Source organism: Fusarium solani (assembly GCF_023522795.1).
Source record: "Fusarium solani strain SB1 chromosome Unknown bctg00000006, whole genome shotgun sequence".
Taxonomy (NCBI): domain Eukaryota; kingdom Fungi; phylum Ascomycota; class Sordariomycetes; order Hypocreales; family Nectriaceae; genus Fusarium; species Fusarium solani.
The window spans coordinates 1,518,839-1,541,656 of NW_027072151.1; the positions used below are offsets into that span (position 1 = coordinate 1,518,839).

At 55.6% G+C, this 22,818-nt stretch overlaps 7 protein-coding genes across 7 annotated transcripts; 3 read left to right on the forward strand and 4 right to left on the reverse strand.

Moving 5' to 3' along the window:
* Positions 1 to 455: 455 nt before the first annotated feature.
* Positions 456 to 2,390, reverse strand: MRS44_010201 (uncharacterized protein; the record flags this gene model as incomplete). Its single annotated transcript, XM_046269934.2, has 3 exons — positions 456 to 1,496; positions 1,551 to 2,236; positions 2,366 to 2,390. 3 exons carry the CDS (start codon positions 2,388 to 2,390, stop codon positions 456 to 458), a joined length of 1,752 nt encoding a protein of 583 aa, XP_046131357.2.
* A 637-nt stretch (positions 2,391 to 3,027) lies between these two features.
* MRS44_010202 (uncharacterized protein) lies at positions 3,028 to 3,455 on the forward strand (the record flags this gene model as incomplete). The annotated part of the gene is made up of 3 exons (XM_046281274.1): positions 3,028 to 3,041; positions 3,123 to 3,230; positions 3,299 to 3,455. The coding sequence occupies 3 exons, from the start codon at positions 3,028 to 3,030 to the stop codon at positions 3,453 to 3,455; spliced, it is 279 nt and encodes a 92-aa protein (XP_046131356.1).
* A 767-nt stretch (positions 3,456 to 4,222) lies between these two features.
* MRS44_010203 (uncharacterized protein) lies at positions 4,223 to 5,887 on the reverse strand (the record flags this gene model as incomplete). Its single annotated transcript, XM_065620034.1, has 1 exon — positions 4,223 to 5,887. One exon carries the CDS (start codon positions 5,885 to 5,887, stop codon positions 4,223 to 4,225), a length of 1,665 nt encoding a protein of 554 aa, XP_065476223.1.
* Positions 5,888 to 8,398: 2,511 nt separating this feature from the next.
* Positions 8,399 to 9,143, forward strand: MRS44_010204 (uncharacterized protein; the record flags this gene model as incomplete). Its single annotated transcript, XM_046269929.2, has 2 exons — positions 8,399 to 8,994; positions 9,044 to 9,143. The coding sequence occupies 2 exons, from the start codon at positions 8,399 to 8,401 to the stop codon at positions 9,141 to 9,143; spliced, it is 696 nt and encodes a 231-aa protein (XP_046131354.1).
* A 639-nt stretch (positions 9,144 to 9,782) lies between these two features.
* Positions 9,783 to 11,463, reverse strand: MRS44_010205 (uncharacterized protein; the record flags this gene model as incomplete). Its single annotated transcript, XM_046269930.2, has 2 exons — positions 9,783 to 10,641; positions 10,703 to 11,463. 2 exons carry the CDS (start codon positions 11,461 to 11,463, stop codon positions 9,783 to 9,785), a joined length of 1,620 nt encoding a protein of 539 aa, XP_046131353.1.
* Positions 11,464 to 13,675: 2,212 nt separating this feature from the next.
* On the forward strand, positions 13,676 to 15,480 carry MRS44_010206 (uncharacterized protein; the record flags this gene model as incomplete). The annotated part of the gene is made up of 2 exons (XM_046269931.2): positions 13,676 to 14,030; positions 14,081 to 15,480. The coding sequence occupies 2 exons, from the start codon at positions 13,676 to 13,678 to the stop codon at positions 15,478 to 15,480; spliced, it is 1,755 nt and encodes a 584-aa protein (XP_046131352.1).
* Positions 15,481 to 16,635: 1,155 nt separating this feature from the next.
* MRS44_010207 (uncharacterized protein) lies at positions 16,636 to 20,971 on the reverse strand (the record flags this gene model as incomplete). The annotated part of the gene is made up of 5 exons (XM_065620035.1): positions 16,636 to 17,306; positions 17,400 to 18,342; positions 18,405 to 20,189; positions 20,305 to 20,400; positions 20,495 to 20,971. The coding sequence occupies 5 exons, from the start codon at positions 20,969 to 20,971 to the stop codon at positions 16,636 to 16,638; spliced, it is 3,972 nt and encodes a 1,323-aa protein (XP_065476224.1).
* Positions 20,972 to 22,818: the final 1,847 nt, after the last annotated feature.

Genomic DNA, 22,818 nt, shown 5'->3' on the forward strand with positions numbered 1-22,818 from the left:
TATTGACCATACAATACAGGATACAGCAGCGGCGCCAACGCCATCAAGACCACGGAACCAGCATATCAACCCTCCCATCCGTACCTTTTTCCGTGCTCCCTAGAGAAAACCCAACCTCGACATCCTATGCCCAGAAACAAAGAAAAACCCAAGAGCCCCTGAGGCGAAAGGAGAGCTGGATGAAGGGTGTGGATGCCATCGAGGCAATATATTATGAGTGACAAGCAACAACGTGTTAAAATTCCCGTTGGCATCGCTCCGTCTCATCGTGCGCTTCCTTCTGCAAGGTATAGTTTGCAAGCTATAGATTGCGGTAAGCCAGTGATTATAGGAGGAAGAGTGAGTTGGTGAGACGAGTAAAAGCAACGAAGGGGCATAATACAGAAGACGGAGCAGCTTTGAGAATATTAACATGTTTCCTAGCCTGGGGAGAGGCTCCCGCAAGCGTCTATCCCTCATCGGTTTCCGCCAAAGGCAAAGCTGCCAAACACACCACCGCCACCGCCAGGGGTCATAGGCCCCGTGTTGGTGATGCCGTTAGTGTTGTGGCCCTGGGGCCCAGGAGTAGTAGCAAGCCCAGCACTTGTAGTGTTGGGCGTGCTTGGCCCTCCGGTCTGGCCGTTGCCATTATTCGCGCCGTCGTTGCCAGCGTTCTGCTGGTTCATCATAGACATGATGACGCTTGAGTCCGGGAAGCCCAGTCCCCAGACCTTGCCGACGTGTTCATCCGGAATCTCGCTACTAAAGATCTTGTCGCGCATCTGGAAAAAGACCTTGCCGGTGAGGAGGGAGTCGGAGCCTGCCTGGTGTGCCGAGCCAATGCGCTTAATCTTGAGGGTTTCGGCAATGTTCTCGAGGCCGGACTTGTGCTCAAACTTTTGCAGGATCTCAGCACTACTGGGGTCGCTTGGTGTGAGGAGTCCAGAGTTGTGTAGCTTGATGGCATACTTCATGAGATGCTTCACGTCATATGTTGTCGGGAAGTAGAGCTTCATCTTGGTATCGAAATCGACCTCGTCGTTAGGCAGGGGCGTGCAGATAAGAAGCTTGGTGAGGTAGCCAAAATCGTAACCGCCGTGGAAAGAGATCCATCGCACGTTGTCGAAGCACACTAGACCCGAGGGGATAAGGAGGGAGGCAAATTCGTGGGGGTCGATGCCGTCGCGTTCAAGCAAGCTAAAGTCGATACCCGCCTGTTGGAGTGATTCGATCGACTTCTCGTTATACATGTCATCCTTAAGGGAAAACTTGAAGTTAAACTGCCAAGAGCAGGGGAAGGGGGCGTTGCTTGCTGCTCTTCGAGCAGCCATGCCGAAATCGGAGTCGTTTGTTGATGGCCGTGCCGGTGGGGTTTCGCCGTCCTCGTTGAAGAAGGTGAGGCCTATTTGGATAACCTTGAGCATATCGACGTTGGTTCGCAGACATTGGTAGTGGTAGTCGCTCTTCCCCCGGAACCCTCCCATGGGTCTTGCGACAACGCCGGGGAATTCGGTATCCTTTGGAGATTATTAGCAAGTTCCCGTAGATGTCGCCAACTACCTGAGCCTCACCATCGCAATGTAGGGGTATTTGTCCACCAGTTCTCTCAACACAGCCATCTCCTCGTGTAGATTGTGTTTCCACACCTCTCGTATCCTGCCCTTGTTAGGGTGCGACCTGATCCCCGGGTGCTCCATCAAGACGTTCTGGTGAACCTGCCCTCCATGCTGCGGCTGTTGTAGGCCAGCTGGGCCATGGAATCCCATCCTTGCGCTTTGGCTGCCGAACCCTGTGTCGGCGAACCCTTGGCCGTTCAGGCCAGCAGTAAAGGCATTGTTGTTGGCAGCAGAGAAAGGTCCGAGCTGCGCATTGGCGTTCAGGTACTGGTTGGCGCCCAGGTGGCCGCCCTGTGGTTGACCATGTGAAGGGAAACCACCCTGATGATAGGGCGCTGCGCCGGCGGGCCCGCCGCTGAAGCCCCGGAGTTGCGGCGGCGGCATGGGAGCACGGATTGGGCTTCTCGGGTTGAAAGGAGCGGGTCGGTTATTGGTATTGTGCGCCTTTGGGAAGAAAGGACGGGCGAGATCGTTTGGTCGTTGCGGGCGAAAGGCTCCTACCGACGGGTTGAGGGCTGCTTGCGGTTGCAGACGCGACGACTGGTCGTTGCGAGCAGACTGGTGCGGCGAAAAATGTCCTGCCGCTGGGTTAAGTCCTTGGAGTTGAGGCTGCGGCCCTGCTCTCGGCGGTGGTCCAAATCCTGGTGGCGGTTGCCTCCACGATAGCGGTTGAGATGTTGCAGGTGTCGGCGGTCCCTAACCTTGGGATTGATCCTAACCTTGCCCTTGCAACGGTTTCTAACGCGACGACTTCCTGGGATACGTGTTACCTCGACGGCCGCGATCGCTGAACATTGAGGTGACAAAGGTGGATCGGACGATCTGTGCGATACCGGCACAAGCCAGATCGAGGCCTTGCGACGGGGGCGGACGGCGTCAAGCACTGCGGTGCGGGAGCGGCGTGGGCGGCTGATCGATCTTGAGTCCACGTCGGATGGTGGAGAGTGGGTGGAGGGAAAGTGACGATAGATATACGCGCGGGGTTTGCTGTTTGGCGTCTGACGACAGATATCCCGAATATGTTTTTTGATGGATTTTTGGTTGGATTTTTCTGTGAATAGTAGATACGTTGGTCGAGAGAGGGGGGATTAACGGGTGAAGCAATGGACCGATGATGATGATATGCTCTGTTCTGCCCCAACAGCACGAGACTCTTTCGAGGGCACAGCACAGAGGTCGATACCTAGGTGAGGAGACTGGAAGCGAGCCCAGAGCGTGGTCCGTGCACGGGCCATCGGAAGGATCGGGGCACTTTGTTCCGATCCGGAGCCTGGACCTGTCCGGCCTCTGAAGGAAAGAGCCCCAGTTGCAGTTGACGGGCAGCCCATCACTCTAGCCCGTAAGGACGAATTGGCTCGCTCTCCATTCGCCCATCATTTGCCTGTCGTCAGATTCAACTTGCACCCCCAGAATCTCCCTCCCTCAGCCCACGATGCTTGCCACGAGGTACGACGCGCACGCCATCCTATCAATTGGCTTCGTCAATTGACATGATCCAACTGGAATATCTGACCGTCCGCTGTGCAGAGTGCTACGAGCCGCCTCGCGCGGGCCCAAGCCCAACATCACCGGCTTCAACATGCGGGCCTTCCAAGAATCCACCGGTCAACCTCGATACGACCCCTGGGAGCGCAAGTCAGTGCCCCCTAGACCTCCTATGTTGGCCATGGAGATCTCCATACTGACTATTCCCTCTCCTACAGCGAAGCTTGGCGATACCAGGGCAGCTACACCCGCTGGAACCGCTTCAAGAACGGCTTCCCCGGCCTCGGTATCGCGACCGTCGCCTTCATTGCCTACTGCGGATACGAGCATTTCTTCCTCGAGGACGAGCACCACCACGGCGAGGAGCACCACTAGAGCGGGCGTGTATGGGACACCAAGAGGGGGCAAAGATGGCATGCATGCATCACGAGGGATGTTGGAGGTTTTGTACATATATCTCGTCCAGCGAGAAGAGTGTTCGATCAGACGCCGGAACCAGGAAATGAAAAGAAACCTTGATCCAATCCATACCACCCGCAAGTTGGTTATATTTGGAGGAGGAGGATCTCATGGGCATGCCGAGGTATTGACGCATCCACATAGCGTTGACACGCAACTACGCAACACCTATGGCAAACCGAGTCCTGTGAACGTATGGCCTCTACGCCAGGAGGAAGGGTCAATTCGTCACCTCCCCGCTTCAAGGTTTCTCACTCAGTTCTTAACCAGCCGTTCACTTGTTCATTTCACCAAGACAGACCAAGACATTCAGTTGCTCCAAGCTCAGACACCAAGATAGTGTCAATGTATCCAGATTGTCTTTGCATCTAACAGGATAAGTAATGGTAGAGGTATCATGAGAGACTGGCCCGTCTCTATGCTATAACGAGAGTAAAAATGGTCCTCCAACCTGTGCAGAATGGTATCAAATGCCCTGAAACGCCGCCGTGTACCCAGTTCGGCTTTGTTCTTAGCCCCTAAGAAACACCAATAAACAAAAGAAATAAAAAGGTTCGTTTCACAATCACCGCCATGACATGATGCATTTTGAACGCCATGTTACCGTGTGACAACGCCATTGAGCACCCGTCAAGGGTCTCATCTCAGGTTACCGTGGTTTGACAGCAGCTCAGGGGCTAGCATCACAACACCAAGCCATTGACGACATCTAGTGCGCCCTCAACAGCTATCTCAAGCTCTTCGACTCTTTGCTTGAGCCCCTTGTTTTCATCCTTGAGAAGATTGACTGTATCCCAAGCAATACTGGCCTCCTGCCCTTGGCAATTGCGACAGGTCTCAAGGACTGTATTTTTGGGCGCTTCACTGGTGATTCCCTTGAAGAGCTTCTGAATAGGGTTCATCTGAGCGCTGCTGTTGCGGTTGGCCCGTGGAGGCTCAACAATGACTGGCTTATACTGAATTGTGGGGGTCGTGACCGGGCTGATGTCTGCTGACATGATGCTGGTAGAGATGGTCGGGCTCCGGGATCGAGAAAAGACACTCGCTTCATCCACGCTACCATCGTCAGAAGAGGTCGAAGTGCTCTTTCGCCAGCGTCTTTGACGATCCTCGTCGACACCCAGGTCCTCGGAAATGGTGGAAGCTCCAGAGGGTGCCACCTCTTTTTCGCGATTCGCCTCAGCCTCAAGATCCGCGCGGTCCTTTTGCTCAGCAAGCTGGTTCAGCAGATACTCGATAAAAGCATCGCGCTCTGCAGCTTGCCGGGCCTGGTCATCGAGCTTCTTCTCAAGCTGTCGAATCTTTTCCCCGGCGTCGTTCATACTGGATACCTCCGTCTCACGCTCAGCCTTGAGCTCCTGGACTTCGGTTGTGCGTTGTTGATAGGCCACTTGGAACTTGGTCAACAGCCCGGTGGCATTCATCTGAAGGTTCTTAAATGAGGATGGCGAGAACGTGCTTCCTTCGACAGGAGCTCCATTGGGAAAGAGTCCCTTTTCAATGTCGAGATTCATCAGCTCGTCGCCGTAAGTGGGAGAGGTAGGAGTAGAAGGAGTGGATGTGGAGCCAAAGATGTTGAATCGAGACAGCGCAGCTGCGGCCGCAATCTTGGACGCCGATGAGCCACTGCGTGGTCGAGCTTCGGGTACCGCTGGGGTCGATGAGGATGCTGGAGCGTTGGGAGCAGGAACACTGGCGCGAGAGAACCAAGACGGAAATCGATTTCGAGGGGCTTCCTCTACAACAGCAGGCAGACTGGTCCTGGACCTGGGGGTAGTGGTCCTCTTATCACCGGTGAAAGCCATGTCGAAGAATTGGGGCCGAACGTGCCCGGCGGGAGGGCTCTGAAACCGTGATTCAGGCGCGAGGTCGATGTCGTTGGAGAAGGTCACGGAGTGACGCAAAGGGGAGTGAAGCCTCGGGGAGGTAGGTTCTACATGGAGTCCGGGATCGGGTCTTCGGACAGAGCTAGGGGGATGATGGGCGGCCACAGGAGGAGCGAGTGGAGGAGAGGGTAGAGGAGGAGAAGGCAGAGGAGCCGGTAGCGACGTTGAAGACGTTGGAGGTGCTGAAAACGTTGAGGGCGTTGATAGAGGCGCTGATGACGAACACTCGGGAACGGCAGTGGAGAGGCGGCGAGGTATTGTTTCCGTTAGGTGCGTGTTTACGGGTTTGGATGTCAGAGCAAGACGTCTCCTCGCGGTCGAGGCACGGACTTTGGAGACAGGAGTTGCAGGGGCGTTCGGGGGATTCGGGGCATCTGACTGAGAACGGCAATCGACAGGAAGTTCGCCCTGGTCGAAGCAGGCTTGATCGTTGAGCCCCTGGAGCCCATCCGGAGGTAGCATGATGTGCTAAGGTTTCGGCTCCAAGGGGGGTTTCACGGAATAGCGTGTAGGGAGATTTGACGGGAGCAGGGGTCCAGCGAAACGGAGCCGGTGAGACAGGCGTAGAAGTGACGCTAGCAGCGACGGCAGCTGTTTTGGGGTGATTACTTGTGGGTTCTTGTCGATTGTTTCGTGTAGAAAAGGCGGAGAGACAGACCGCGAGACGGACGCAGCTGGCGAGAGAGACGAGGAGGTTGGCGATGGACGAGGGAGAGCAGGATTTGGTGGAGAGGACCCTAGATAAGTATGGCAGGTATTGGAGGTAGGTAAACACAGCCGGCGTCGAGTGTTTCTGCGCGTGGCCAAGTCCGGTTGGGCAAGCGAGCAAAACTAGGTGCAGCACAGTAGACAGAGCCAACTACAGGCGCAGCAGCTCTCAAGCGGATGGACGGGTATGGGTTTGATGGGCCCGGGAGGGGTCCTTTTGGTCTGTAGGTGCAAGGTAGTGTTGTAGTGGTCTTGGTGGCGACGACGGACGTACACATCAGGCAATTCCTACAGCCACCGGCAGGATAGCTCCCACGAGGACGAGCCATTCAAGAGAATCCATATACAATGCACATACCTGCGATGTCGTCTATCACCTTGAATCGAGGCCTTTTCCGGAAAAGACGCGGGCAAAATGTCGTCTCGAATTGTCTCACAACTGAGCTACCTACCAAACCCAGCCAAGCTTGGGTACGCCAAGGGTGCAGATCCTTGGCTGCTGAGGAATGTCGACGCGCGCCACTCCATGGATGTTTCTGTCTGTCTCTCGGGCCTCAGCTGGCGCTGGGGCCGGCGGACTGTAGGCGGACATCGCCCTAGAAGTCATTCATTGATTTCTTCATTCCCTGGAAGAAGCAATAGTCGCTGCATCAAAGCACAGCACAGCGCAGCAACTATTGGCGCTCGAATCAATAATATCGTATCCCTTTGCTGGGTCCCTGAAATTGAAATTCATCTCATCAAAATAAGCAATACGGGAGGATCAACAATGCACAACTGACTTAATTCATGCAGAATTACATAGCTTGTGCATGCTTGCTCGTTGCTTTTGCTGGACTGGACCCTCATCTTTCTTCACTCTCGCGTGGTCGAACTCAACCTCCCCCTGTACCACGGGAACCTGCAGCCGATGTATCTTCCGGGAAGGATTTGGTCAACGTCAACTGAGTTTCAGGCTTTGTCGTGCATCCATTCTTCAGCCTCGTGCCTCTCAAAAGTCTGTTGGGCGAGTCCAGGCCCCCCTAGTCCCTCCCACCAAGCAGGAACAGACTTGATCCCGTTGACGAACCGTGCCGCCACGATCCAGCGACTCCTCGATGCCTCGTCCCGTGCTCCGGTGGCTGATCTTTAACTGCCCGTGGCGTCAGGAAGCTCTCCGATATGGCAAGACGGTGAATGGTCCGTCCCTGGTGTGGAGTTTACAGGCACCAGGAGTATCAGAGCTTGTTCAGGGTCTAGGCTCCCAAGACGAAACTCTCCGACGTCCACTTCTTGGCCGGACTGATCTGCTCACTCATCGTCAAGCTCAGATGCCAAGCGTCGAGCATAAATCACACGAGCTCTCACCTATGGAGAAGGACTATCTCTGCCCCGAATTCCAGCTCTATCAGTTACACCGGCCTGAAGCCTTGGCGTCCCTAGATCGGCCACGAGCTGGTGCCCTATCTCTCTCCATCTGTGTTGATCACGTACCTGCCTAGGTACTGGCAGCAACGTCATCTCTGTGACTTCCTTCGTAGATCCAAGTCCATTGCGCGAGGGGCAAGAACATGCGATCGTGGCTGGAGCGGTCGTGGCTGGAGCGGGCGTTCCTTCCCCTCCCGCCATCAGAGTCAGGTGCCTTCAGACGGTGAACCGGTTCAACGACGGGAGGTAGCAAGGCAGGTACAGGAGGAATTGCCAGGCCATCCGGGCTGTCTTCCAGTGACGACGGGTGGGAATTTCTGCGAACGATGGCTCGCAAGAGGCAGAGTATATTCAGACCAAGCTCCAGTTTCTCAACTCGCTGGGAGGACATCACCACTTGCCAAAAGGGGCATATCTCCAACTGCATCGCATCATCATCCATCTCTAACACTTCTAGCCACAGGCCTGGTTTGCTGTTCGCAGGTAGCGCTGAGCTCCTGCAAACCCGAGAAGGCACGATGGCCGTAACAACTGATCCCCTCAAGTCATCCTTCCACTTACACCTCACATATGTGTTGCAACTTCCAAAGCTGGACTTGAGAAGATGGGAAGGTGCTCAGCTCGCCATGGGTAGACAAAAGCTCTTCTCTCTCACTCTCGCCTCTTCTCTCTTCTCTTCCATCATCCATCTTCATCTTCATCTTTTTGGCTGCCGTCCATCAGCTTCAACCCAGCACCATCATCTTATCTTGTCTTGATATCCAAACTCCAAACCATCATCCGCAGTATCGCCTTCATCTTCCCAAATCTGCCCCTTGCTAGCACTTAGCCCTGATCTCCAGAGTTCCCTCAGCAAAGATGCAGCACCCTGATCCCAATATCCCCAGCCAACGCTTCATTCGTCTCATCCTCAAGGCGTTGCTCATCATCTTCAGCATTGGCAGTTTCGTCACCTTCATCCTCGCCGCCATCACTGCTGGTGGAGACTGGCCTCAGATGCAAGAGTCTGCTCTGCCGGATGCATCATCGCGTGTTATTGCCGTCCCCCGTGACGGCCGACGCCTCGTCCGTCGCGACGACGATGACGACTACCGAAGGATGCCTTTTGACCGGACCAACGCACGCTTCCCAAATGACCGTGACATCCAAAACTCCGTTCAGCTTTTCCGGCTCGACCCCAATGACCCTGCATGGCTGCCCTTCTTCTTTCTCTCGACTATTGCCTTCATCTCCTGGATTTCCACCGCTATTCTCCTCTTCTTCGTCTTTGCCCGAGGCAGAAGTTTCGGCAGCCGCCTCCCCCGGTACATTCTCCGGGTCATCGCCCTAATTGTTCTCGCCCTTGCTCCTATCTTCGTCTTCGGCTGGTACCGCAACGATGGAGCCTTCTCGCTTGTCTGCAAAAGCAACTACGCAATCGGCCAGGCAGCACTTGTCCTCGCTCACCTCACTCTGTAAGTATTGTACACTCGGTCCTGCCAGAACTCGCTAACTAGGATACAGCTTCATTGGAATCTTCCTGACTTTCCTTGGGGCTATTCTGGATCTCCCAACTGACTTCGGCATGGACTCTCGCCGAACCAGCGCTACAAGTGGAGTCTGAGTGAACAGGAACGACAGGGGAACATGATCCGAGGGTTGAGAAGCTCGGGTGGTGGTTCTGGGACGAAAGTCTCTTTCAATTGGAGTTTGAGGATTTCGACTTTGTATCATTAGCTTGGCGCATGGGTTTCTTAATTGGGACAGCATACACTATTATGGCAGTAAATGGAGATGGAGTGAATCAGACAATTGTTCTTGCACGGTGAATGCTGAGCTTGGCTCTCTAACTGACAATTGATAATGGTATTGTGCGAATGTCTCATGGCTTGAGTCTCATTCCAATGCCTTGCTAAATCATATCCGGAACTCCTCTATACACGATCCATAGCCACACCGTCAGCCAGACGGCGGGTTCCATTCCTTCGAGATGATGCATGTCTCGTTTCGTTTGCTCCCAAGTACTGTAAACCAGATGGAAAATGCAAAATATGTCGGCTTCATTGGATGGAGCTTTCTCAGCCCATGTTCAGCCAAAGGTGGGAGCTGATGACAATGAGCCGATCACGCTCATCCCGTCCGAGACAACCGTTCATCCTCGTGTCATATGTTTTCATCGTCATTCCTACAAACACGGTACACATATGATTCAGCCGTACTCAGGCACGCACATCCCGCATCTCTCCTCACGTGCGGGGCGCCATCAACGTAGCTGGACAGAAGGAAAGTAGCGCGGGCCAGCATAACCCCGAGCAATGATGGACTGGATGTCGATATTGCTGGCGGGGTCGTGGTGGGAGCTCCACATCTTGAGGAGGATGAAGCGGCCCGAGACGGGGGGGTCGAAGCGGATGGTGCACTTGCTCTTCTTCTCCTCAATGAAGAAGCGAGCGTGCGGCGAGAGGAGACCACCACCGCCCACGGCGCGGACGGCCTCTTGCGTGGCCGAGTTGTGAGCTTCCCAGGCCTCGGTCAGAGACATGCTGTTGGAGGAGCGGTCTCGTTCCCGCTCACGCTCACGTTCGCGCTCGCGGCGGCGGGATGAGGGTGGGAAGCCGGATCCGCTGGTGTTAGCTGCGCTGCTGTAAAGCCGCCAGTGAGAGGGGTGGTGATCATCGAGGTACTCCGGGTCGAAGATTTCTGCGCCGTCGTCGGATTCCGAGTCGAGGGTCTCGAACGGGAGGGATCCTATGCGGTTGGGTGCGCGGCGGAGGAAACGGCGCCCGTCGTACTCGTCCTCCTCGTCGTCGCTATACTCTGCTGTCACACGGAAGTTGGGAAGATCCCAGAGAAATTCTCGCGGCATCTGAGGGTGGCGGGGCTCATAGTCATCGCCGTTGCCGCGGTAGTATGCTGGTCGGTATCTTGTGGTCGTGGTACCGTTGTCATGATGCTGGATAGAGATGGTCTCGGTCGGGATAGGTTGTAGAGCCCTGAAATCTCCCTCCCCGGAGCCTGACTCTTCACCTGCTCGAGGCGGCATGTATTGAATCTGGTAATGTGCTGTTCTGCTGAGCATATCGTCCTGGTCCATGGCCACAAAGACCATTCCCTCTCTCACACTGTTCAGATAGTCAGCCAAACTGTCATGTCCACGGATGGCCAAAGACTAAAGGAACATACGGATGTGAATAGTTCATGGACGCTGGCGCCTTGATGACCAACTCCCGCAGAGTGAAGACGGTAGCACCCTGATGTCGCAACACTATATTGCACCTGTTGCCCTTTGTGCAGTACACCGAGGTGTCGTCCTTGAGAATGTTCTCGGCAGCATACGACGACTCGTTAGAGAACATTCCCCCGTCACAACTGACAATCTCCATCTGGAGCTGGCCAGGCTCGACCTGGCCGTACTTCCCATAGCGAAAGCCCTTGAAGGCGGGCGTGAGGCGGTCCGAATCCAGCTTCCGGCGCTTGTGTCGTCGGTTCGAGTCGGGGAGGTCCTGGGGGCGGAGGGTCGGGGAGTAGTTGGAGGGCACAAGCGGAGGGGTGAGGCTGGGGTGGTTTTGTAGGTCCAGCAGGGCGCGCAGGTGCGAGTTGGCCTCCTCGAGGTGACGATCCAGGTCCTCGAGGTTGGTGGGACGGCTGCTCTCGGGTGCGGCGATCCGGATGCGGCGAGATGTCGGCCAGCCGTCGTCCATGGGGCGTTCAAAGTCGTCAAAGCCCGCAGACGGAGTGCGGTTCTCGAGGTTTCGGATGCGCTCGGCGCGGCGCGATGCGGTCGACCAATGTCGGGACTGAGGGCGGCTGGACGAACTCGGCGAGGGACTGTCTCGGTCTCGGGCTAATGCTCGCAGAGAGGGCAGTCGAGGCAGCGGCGGAAAGTCATCGTGAGGCTCTCGGGAATGGCGACGGTGGGGATTTGATCCCGACCGGGAAGACATGGTGACTTGTGACTACAACGGATGAGGAGGGGAGGTTTAGTCGTTCGGCGAGCGGCTATGACGTGGGGGGAGCGGTCGACGATGGTGGTTCGGCAGATGAAATGTGGTTAAGTTAACGGCGGGCGAGGCCTGTGGTAATGTAATGTAATGTACTGTATCGTCTTGCACAGTACTGTGCTGTTACAGACGGTAGCACGAGGCTAGAGTTCTACAGGACAGAACAGAACAGGGAACCTATGCTCTACCACGTGAACGACGGAACGCTCGATCTGGTGCCCGGTCGGTGGAGGTCTCGAGTCACGGCCAGGCGTCGGGATCCTCAGTTGATTCTCGGAGAAGTGACGACGGTTGGGGGAGCAGCCTGTGGTGCAAATGACTCGACTGTGGGGTTTGTGTGAGTTACAGCTTCGCCTCTCTTTTTTTTGTGTCTTTTTTTTGCTTTGTGTCCGACTGTCCCCAAGTCTCTTTTATTTCGCTCGCCCAGGACATGACATGGTGGGATTTTGGAGTCCACATTTTGCCTCAGTCCTTGCCCCGGCCAAGAAGGTCAGGCGGCACAGCACACATGAGCCTGGAGGGGGGCATCATAGTGACGGCGGCCTTTCCCCTACAGAGTAGGGTCTCCAACAAGGCGGGGGTGGGCGAGCGGAGAGGGCGGCAAGCGGGTGGGCAGGCTCACCATCAGAAGAGAAGAGAAGCGACGCCCAAAAGACGAGAGGGATCTCTGGCCAAGGGCGGCGAGAGGGTAGGTAGATGGGTACCAAGAGTAAGGTATGTACAGCGATCAAGATCTATACAGGAAGCGCAAGCGGACGGGTATCGAGACGAGAGATTCGAACGAGTTGCTTTGAGCTGATATGTTCAAGGTCGTAGCAAGATAGATGGATGAGATTGAAAAGCAGTATGGACGAAATGGACCGTGGTCGAGAAGATGATGGAGGGGTTGCCTGCGGATAAAGGCGGTAAAGCCACAGCGAGGGAGGCCCTGTATGTGCCCCAATGTTGGTGGCTTCTTAGGGGGACAAGGCGTTGAGAGACTCGTGCAGGGAGTGGCTGTCAGCAAGAGGAGCAGGCATGCGTGTTTGTGTGTGAGGATAGGTCTTCTCCTTTCCATTACGACCCTTCCTCCTCTTACTTGGCTCAAACACAGATGCTGTAAGCCCTGTCACTCTTGCGGTGTATATCTTCTCACTCAGCCAAATGGCGTGCAACGTCTAGACTGGACTGGACTGGACCAGTCCTTTGGAACACCCGATATGCGCTGTGCAAGACTCCGTGCATGGCACAACCCGTTGCTCTCGTTCGCCAAGCCTTGCTCTCCCGGTGTCTTATTATAGAAGCAGTGCAGCAAGCCGTCCCGTGCCAGCACAGCTCAGCTCATTCATTAGCTGGGAGCCTGTGTTTGCTTGTCTCGGTCTTGGTTTACAACCAACCTCATCTGCGAATCCATAGGTTGAGAGGTGCATCCGCGCTTGTCACACGTGACTGGACTACCAGGTACCGTCATGCCGGTTCCCTCTCCCCGGTAGGTACCTAACCGCTTCATCATGCGAGCTGTAAGCAAATCACCGCCAGCTGAGAACACTGTGAGAACAGACTGCAAGTAGCCGTGAGTTCCGTACGAGATTCAATCTACAGAATACACCCATATCCACATCCAACTTGTCTGTTCAACCCAACTCTCATGTATCCCCCTTGGCCCGTTCCCCAGAGCGCGTTTGTCCCCCCACACGCAGCCGCACAGGCGATCCCACTAACAATTTCTTTTGGCCAATCAAAAGCGCATCCTCAACGGCCAGCTCAGTAAACTTCACTCCCAGCTTGCGACCTTGAAAGGCACCTACCATCCTCCGAGATTCGATATATGATATCACAAAAAAAGGTCACGTCCACAAGCAAGCAAACAAACACCAAGAGGCGCACCTCGTTTACGCCTGCAATCTCGGATACCTGCCTTCTCCTCAGCAATAAACGCCGCATGAGGGTCTTGGTCTTGGGCTGATTGCGAAAGCTGCTTATAACCCAGCGGGCTGGGCATTCCTTGTCACGCGCGTTTCGCCTCATCTCATCAATAACAACCTCTTGCGACTTTGCTCGGTAGCCTCGCAGCCTTGCGCCAACATCGCAGACAACGACAAGGGCATCTTCTGCCTCCGCCTACTCATCAATCTCACTCTCCTGTCCTCTCCCCTTCCGCGCAGAGTCTCTTCCGATGGACGCCTCAAACCAGAATCAAGGCCAGCCTCCGGTTGCGCCTCAGGCTCAGCAGCTCCCAGATGCCAGCGCGGCTGTTGTGATGCCTCCCGTCGACGCTGGCGCCAACCTCAACGGCAACGGCAACGCCATTCCTCAGCTACCAGATCATCTCCTCAGCTCAATGAACCCTGAAGCCATGGCTGGCATGATGCCCGATCCCTCACTCATGGCGGATCCCACCATGTTGGCAGCCATGCAGATGCCTCTAGCAGACCCCTCAGCCTTCATGATGCAGCCTGGAATGGCCATTCCAAACGGCCAACCTCACGCCTTTGGTGTCCCTGTGGCACCGCCTGCCACGGTCAGCGCTGGTAAGTCTCGCACCAGCGAATCTCATATGCGCCAGCTCTAACACGTTCAGATGAGATTGCTCTCTATGATCGCCAGATCCGCCTCTGGGGCATGGCCGCCCAGGCCAAGATTCAAAGCGCAAACATTCTCCTCATCACCATCAAGGCTCTCGCCAACGAGATCGCAAAGAACCTTGTCCTCGCTGGTATTGGCTCTCTCACCCTCTTGGACGGCGCAGTCGTCACCGAAGCCGATCGTGGCTCCCAGTTCTTCCTCTCTGATGATGACAGCATCATCGGCCAGAACCGCGCCCAGGCTGCGAGTGCCGCCCTCCAGAAGCTCAACCCTCGTGTTCGTGTCCATGTCGACACAGAAGGCGTGAAGACAAAGGGGCCCAGTTACTTTGCTGGCTTCGACATCGTTATTGCCACTGACCTTGACCCCGAGTCATTCAACATCATCAACACCGCCACCCGCCTGAACTGCAAGGCATTCTACGCCGCTGGCTGCCACGGCCTCTACGGATTCATCTTCAGCGATCTCATCGAGCATGACTATGTCATCCAGCGTGATCTCGGAAACGTACCAACCATCCCTGGCCCCGAGACACGCACTCGCACCATCGTCGACGTCCAGACCCGCAAGGAGGGCCCCAAAACAATCGAGTCTGTCACCAAGCGCGAGCTCTATTCCACATGGTTCCTCGCCAGCGACGTTGGTGGTCTTCCCGAAGAATACACCCAGTCCCGCCGACGACTCAAGAGCGTGACCCCTGCGCTCTCGTGTCTCCGCGCCCTATGGGAGTTTATGCAGATCCAGGGCGGCCGCGTCCCCAGCAATCGCGATGACCTTAAGATGTTCACGCAGATTGCCACCCAAAAGCACAAGGCCCTCGGCCTCCCCAGCGAGACCCTCCGTCCAGAGTTTCTGCGCAGCTTCCTCCAGAACCTCGTCAGCGAGATCTCCCCTGTCGCCGCCATTCTCGGTGGTCAGCTCGCTCAGGATGTCATCAACGTGCTCGGCCAGACGCAGCAGCCCATCCAGAACATGGTCGTCTTTGACGGTAACACCATGGAGGGCCTCATGTACCCCCTGCACCCCGAGGGCTCCCTCGGCTCCGGACTCCTCACCGATCACCAGGTGCCTAACGGCGGCGCCCCCATGATGCTTCCCACAGGCATGGATGCCTTGCCCATGGGCATCGACCCAACCGCCATGGGCGCTCTGCCTCACCACAACAATCCCATAATGATCCCCGGTGGGCTGCAGAACGGCATGGGCCTTGCCATGCAGGATGCCGCCATGACCGACCCTACGCAACAGTTCAACCCTGTGCAGGCTCCCCAGCAGCCACCTCAGCAAGACCCTCAACAAGTCCCCCAGCAGGCAGCACCGCAACCCGCAGCAGCCACGGCTGAGCAGCCTGCCCAAGAGGCACCAACGAACCCCGGCAATGCGGGTGCAAACTAGAGACGGTAGACCACGACAGGGAACATGTCGTGGAAGGTATCAGCCTCGCCGACAGACCCAGTTAGAGGAAGGATTGACACGTCGCAAAGACTAGTAGATTTCTTGGGATCAGGAAAGAAGATGAGCAAAGGATCTGCTTTTTTGCGCTAATTTACTTGATCTTGATATTGATACTTGGGATGGATGTCAAGGGGTGGGTGGATGGATGGATGGATCGTCGTGGATAGATGATACCTTTTTGTACATTAAATCAAAAGACATACCACGCCCATGGAATCTTGAAAAGGGACATTCAAAGCTCGCATCGCTCTCCTGGACCATCAGAGTTGTGATCAAACTTGAACAGACTACCACTGGCTCACCTACCAACCACTACGCTACCAGTACGTTTCACGTTCCACAGCTATCAAAGGAGTGATTCGTCACAATGCTACTGCCTTACTGTTGCCTACACGACTACAATCAAACCGTGTGACTCAGTGATACACTTCTTCATGTTACACGATAAGACTGATGAGTTAATGCACGTCGATTTTGCTGCTTGGCTATGGCTATATACGGGCGTCCCTCCACGACCTTCGTATATCGTCCTCGGTATATCCCCCCTTCCAGAAAAACAAATGCGAGTCCCCTTTTTATATCGCTTGTAGGACGCCACTCGGGCTGTCCTCTTGCTGAAGCATCCATTTGATGCCTTCCTCTGTTTCCGCAACCAAGTAACTCTTACACAAGAACACGATGGGGAAGTTGGCAAGTCCTGCAGGCTGGGCTACAGGTACCCGCTTTCAACCTCTCTCGGTGCGTTCAGCACTATAGTGTGCCACCAAATGAAGCCAGCGTCGACGAGAGCAAATTAGTTGGGGGGAAACTGACGGGGGATATGGTAAACGGAAACAAGAATAACACGCAAATCATCTGTCCCTGGTGTGTGCTGTGACCAGGGGGTTGGTTCGCCTAACGCCGTTGATGCGAACGAAGGAGGAACATGCCTCCAGTTCTGATTCTGATTCTCTCTCGTCCTGGTACTGGAGTTTGAGAATCGTCGTTGATGAAAAAAACAAGGGTATCGTAGCAGCTGTGCTGCAATGGCATTAAAGAGAGTAGCTCTCAGCCAGGATAAATAGTATTCATCGCCATTTCTTCTCGAGAATGAGTTCAAGACTCTTCCTCGTCGGTGTTGGCCTTGGCGGCAGTCGACTCATCTCCGTTGACCAGGGTCTCCTTGGGAAGGTCAGCCTCAGTGGAAGCCTCCTCATTCTCGAGGGGTTCGTCAGTGACACGAGAGAAGGCAGTGGTCTTGGTGGCTGCGTTCTTGGACTTCGCCGCCTTGATAGCTCTGGGTTTCTTTGCAGTGGGCTGAACTTCAGTGCTGGCAGGGGTTTGCTCCGTAGTCTTGGACTTGGCGGCCTTCGTGGTTCTTGGCTTCTTGGCCACAGGTGGAACGTCAGCCTCGACCGGCTCTGTCTCCGTGTTCTTGCGTTTTCTAGGTCGCAGGCGTCGCTTATTCGGATTGTCTTCAGGATCGGACAGAACATTGTCCTTGGAGATGAATGAGCCGTTGGTGTCTACAGTCTTTACCGCGAGGTTGTCCACAGGCTTCTCCATATACTCGTCCTCAGACTCGTCCACAGGCTTCTTCACGGCCTTCTTCGCGGGCTTCTCCGCAGTCTTCTTCGCAGACTTTTTCGTAGACTTCCTTTCAGCTTTGAGAATCGACTGAGGCTCAGCAGCAGTATCTTTGTTCTTGGATTTCGGGGCCAGAGGCGGGAGACCAATGAGTGGCTTGGCAAACCGGACAGACTTGAAGGAAGTCTTGGTGGGTAGAGCTTGTTGAGATGGCGTTGAGGAAGAGCTGCCACCACCCTATCGGGCGTCTTGATCTTGGCCTAGCTCTCCACGTTCATTCTTGTCCGCCTTACCTCGCTTGCGTGGCTGGTTGACGTTCCAGCCTCGGATCTGGGTAGGACCGGAGCTGGGGAGGGCTGCCGCTAGTCCTGTCTCTTTATGGTCGTACGGGATGGTCTTGAGCTCAGGCTTGTTAGGCCAGGCTCGATGCGCGGGGACAGGAGCTGGCTGGAGCTTTCGGTACTTGTTCCCGGCATCAGATGACCCGGAAGGGGTGGATCGATGACGATGAACCGGGTTGGGAAGACCCTGAGAATTGTCTTGCGGGCTTTGAGCCATATGTGGAGGCATGGGAGGGGGATTCGCATACGTTGGAGACAGGACCTGGTGTGCAAAGCCCTGGTGAGGCGAGGTGATATATCCCTGCCCCGTGGTCTGCGGGTTTGGCAGAATACGATCAGTCGCGATCGGCTGCAGCGGCGCGTGCTGCTCAGGGCCTGGATAGCCTCGATGGTAGTTGCGAGGAGGACCCGGAGGGTAATACGAGTTCCCCATGTTACCGTGGCCAGCAGATCGTAGACTGGGCTCGAGCAGAGTCTCATCCTGGATAGACTGGTTACGTCCTCGCGGCGGTCGCAGAGGAGGCAGAGGCTCGGCGCTGGCATTGTGAGAGAATGGGATTCGAGCTGCAGGAGGAGCGGGTGAGTGATAATGAGAAGGCCCTGGGCCTGGAGCCGACACAGGCGGGACTGGCGCGCCGGAGGGACCAGGAGGAGGACCCTGAGGGGGCTGCGACCAGTACGCGCGAGAGTAGCTTGGAGTCTCGGCAGCGTAGCCACTCATGCGGCGAGGAGGGTATCCCGGGTCGATGGGACGTCCGGCAGCCATGTGACTATCACGATGGTCTGGGTTCGATGGATTGGGGTAGCCACTATGCGAAAGGTACGTTCCCTGGTCCTGAGCCGGGTGTCCTGGAGGTGGGTGAGGTGCGTACTCAGAAGGTCGCACCGGCTGATGCTGTGGCACAGCGTGTTCATGAATGGGGGATAGGGCATGGTTTCCCCAGGATGGCCATGCACCGGGCCGCCCGGTTGCATCGGCGGCTGTGCACGGGGTTGGTGCAGGTAGCCTTGAGGAACGTCGATGGGACCGTATCGGGGATCCACGGGAACCTGGCTTGGGGTGACAGGTGGGAGTTCATTGCTTCGAGGAAGCGAGCTTCGGGGGTCGACTTCGTGCATGGCATGAGGGCCTACCTGTGTGGGAGCAGTGCCGTTGACACTGGCATCAGGATAAGGCTGCTGGTCTTGGATAACCATAGGCTCATGCATGGGAACGGGCTCATGGATAGGAGCGGGCTCGTAGGCCATGACAGACTCGGGAGCCGCGACGTCATCTTGGGCTTGAATCATCTCTCTGCTGGGAGCAGGCTGGTTAGAGATGCTCACGACACTGCTCAGCTCAGCCAAGAGGTCAAGGCCGGTGCTGGAGCTGGGTTCGGGCTCAGGAGCAGCGGCAGGCTTCGAGTCGGTAAAGACATCACGGATCGCGTCATAACGAGCGGGCTTGGGTGCGGGCTTGGGGGCCTTGTTCGATTCCTGAGCTTCCAGGAAAGCGCTGGCATAAGTCAGAACAGAGAGGTCGGTAAATCCGGCTTCGGGTTGAGGAGCAGGCTCCTCCTCCGCCTCGGACTCCTCTGCCTCAGATGGCACCTCGCTGACAACAGGTCTAGCCTCCAACTCCTTGATGGCAGTGCCCAAGGACTTGCTTCGAAGTTCTTCGTCAGAACGGACGTATTCGGCGATATCAATGTCATCCTCCTGGATCTCTTCAAGCTTGCAGAAGCGTCTCATTGAGGCTCCAATCTTGGTACGCCAGGGCGCATCCTCAGAACGGCGATGGTTGACAGTCTTGAGGAAAGAGCGAGAGGCATGTGAGATTCTGCCAGAAGGGTTCGCGATGTAGACAACAGGCTTGCCAGGCATGACGTATGGCGTCTTCGGGATGTTGGGATGAACGCTGTTGGGCAAGATGATGCCATATCTGGGATGGACACCATATAGCTTGACCATGTCTTGGTCAAAGTCCTCGGGGGTCAAGGCCGAATAGTCGTAGCCAGCACACCAGATGTCGAAATGAAAGCCGTTGCTGTTGGGACCATCGAGGTACTTGCCGCGCTTGGCACGAGTGTGACCCTTGGTGGCATCGTTGGTAGTATCTCTGAAGCCGATCTGCCAATCGTCGAAATAGTCATGGTGGGGAGTGAGGATACGACTGTTAATGCCCTTCTCCCGCATCGATGGTCGTTGATTGTAGATTCGGAAACCATACTCATCAGCCTCCGCGATACCCTTGGGCAATAGAGGGCTCTTCTCGCGAGCGGAAAGCTTGGTAGCATTCTGGGCCTTGGAAATGGCAGTAGCAATGGCGGCGGGAGGTGGCATGCCGTTTCGGAGCGCAGGAGGCTCAGGGGATGCAGGAGGCGAGTCCGACTCAGGCGGCGTGCCTGTTGGAGTAGCCTCGACTTCGGCAGCAGAAGCGAGAAGACCCTTGGCAGGTGCTGGAGGGGGAATCGCAGGAGAAGCTGAGCTTCTCGTGTTCTTCTTGGGAGTTGGCTGGCCTTCAGGCTGCTCCTGTGCTCTTCGCTTGTTGATACCACGGCGACCACGGCCCTTAGTAGGAGCGGCGGCGGCAGCGGCGGCGATGGCAGCCTCGGCGTCGCGTGCCTTTTGCCACATCTCGGTACCTTCAACACGAGAGGGGTAGGGGACGAGATGGCCATCTTTGTAGGCCTCATAAATGCCAAACTCGTTGTCGAAGTGCTCATCCGAGATGACCTTGTACTCATACTGTTCGTCGACAATCTTGAGTGAGATGTGTCAGCAGTTGCACCACCAATTACCGCAGCGGGTGGGAATGGATCTTGTGATGAGTGGCAGAGGAGATGAAATTGGTGACAAAGGGAAATTTCCGACTTACATCAACAGGCAAACCCTTCTTAGCAAGAGAGTCGAGAATGCGTAGGCGGTTCTCTGTGCCCTCGTAGAATTGCTCCTCAATCTCTTCAAAGCCATTCTGTGGGGTTTGGTCAGTACAATGGATGCCAAGATTGTCAGGGAAATCTCCGCCGGGGACCAACGTCAGGCCGAGAGCAGAAGCGAAAACGTACCTTGAACTCCTGCTCGGCCACGTAGTTGTCGGCGTTGAACAGATGCTCGGCAAGCTCGAGGTCCTTGTCGAGACGTCGCTTGTGCTCAGCAAGTTTGGTGTCGAGATTCTGCCTCAGCTGAAGAATGGCAGGGGCGAAAGCACTGTAGTGTTTGCTCTTCTCGGGATGTTGGATGGCCTCCTCAATAGCGCGCTCTGCGAATTCAGACAGGGCGGGTCTGAGAGCCTGGGCGATGACTGAATATGTGTGTTTGAGGTGTCTTTGACGCTCGTAGGCAGCTTGGACACGCGAGTCGGAAAAGTTCTTGGCTCTTCCTCTTCGTGATCCGCCACGGCCGGGCTTTGTGGCAGCGGCCTTGGACACGGCAGCAGTAGAGCCTCCTCTGCCACTACCTCTGCCTCGTCCACCGCGACCTCTTCCACCACGACCGCGGCCGCGGGTGGAAGGTTCCCTCGCGGGAGATCCGATCTCAGCCATGATGGACGTGATGGATCATGTACATGTAGGTAGGTGGGTGCAGGTAAAGGTGAATGCTCTGGAGTAGCGGGTCGAGTGACAGGTTTTTGGGGGTGTGAGAGATGAGAGAGACCAAAGGTAAGAATGTGCCACGCGCCAGGCGGCAGGGGGGGTCAAGTAAGGTGTGAAAACGAGACGTGCGTGACTTTACCGCGATAAAGAGCTTTGCTGATCAAGTGAAGGCGGGAAAAGCAGAGATTGACATGAGCGCGCGATGGTGAAAAGGGCGCGGCGAGAGCGGGTGCAAGTGCAAGTGATCTGAGTATTACGGGATTTGGATGGATGTTGAAAGTGACGAGAATCTGAGAAAGGGTATGGGTACGTATAGGTCAGAAGTTTTCGCCAATCGGCGGGCGGCAGAAACAAAGACAGCGCGCGGCCGAACGACGAGCAGGAGAGGAAAAAACGACCAAACGCGTAAACGTGCTGGGGACTGTGATAGCACGTCGACGATGACGGTGGTGATGATGTGTTTGAGGTCGACCTGTTGTTTGCGGTTGTGGTGGAAGTGAAGGAGGTTCAATGAGACGGAAAGCGCCTCGAGTGTCTGGTGTCAGTAGGTAACCCTTTTTCGCTCCATCTCTGGAGTCAATGGATCCCCAATAATCTGGTCCAGAGGTACCCGGCCGCCAGTGACGGGCAGTGCCAGCGGGTGCCAGCGGGTGCCAGCGCGCCAACGCTGATTGATGACCCTGGAGACGGGAGTGGAGACCCAGCTCTTGCACTGCAGGACCCCAGTAAGTCCGCTGTAAGCCCACTGGAACAGGTCCCCCAAACGACGGGCACCCTGCCGCCGCCAGGCCACTCAGAGATGTACTTCAGTGGCGCTAGCCGTTTTTGCTCACCTGGTGGTCCCCTGATTGGTCCGGCCACCTCGATTTTCCGACCACCGGGGCGCCGTGATCCCTGTCTCTCATCAGGGTCTCCATTTTTGGAGCACAAGGGCACCTCCGGATGCTCTCGGTAGGGATGCTTGTTTTTTTTTTCCTCTCTCGGACTGTCTACAAAGGGTGAATTGCACACGTTTGCCGCGGTGGCAGGTCTGTTGATGCAAGAATGCAGGCAGTCACAACGACAAAACGGATCAGCTCGAGTCATTGAGGGGAAAAGGCAAACAACTCAGGTTCATCGCCATTTACAGCATGACCTAACAAAGCCGCCCCTACTAGTGGCGCTTGAAGCCGTGTTTTTATTAGACGCAGCTTCGTCACGGTGAAAATCGGCTCATACTGTGGGTGGGCGGCCCTTGGCCGTCACTCATTCACTCGCACGAGATCTGGTTGCTGAATCTGCGCACTCGGCCGCATGAGAATGCTACGTATACAAACTGTACCTACCCAGGCCAGACCCGGGACCGCTACACCGTACCTTTGTAACAGCTGTTCGTCCTGTTTCCTGACGGCGGTGGATCCGGTTGGGCACACACCACCAGTTGTTGCACGGCCTTCGGACATTCGGACAAGATGCGGTGTTGTATTGTCTGTATTGTTCCTATTCAGATAAGAATGATCAATTTCAGTGAATGCGTTTGCGGGTGTGCTGTTGCTCTAAGATATTCCTCCTTTTGTCAGTGACCAGTAGTTTCATCCCGGTTGCAGGATGCAGTGCCGGTTGACGATGGATGGATGCATACCAATCAATGCAGGCTCAACTCAAGCGCATTAATGGCATTGTGATGCATATAACTCTACCGTACTATTAAATTATTCCAAGTAGGGTCGTGAACGAATATGTCGGTTTTATAGTCTCTTCAAGCCGTTGCGCTTTACACAACCCTCTGCATGAATCAATTACCTGACGAGGTTGCG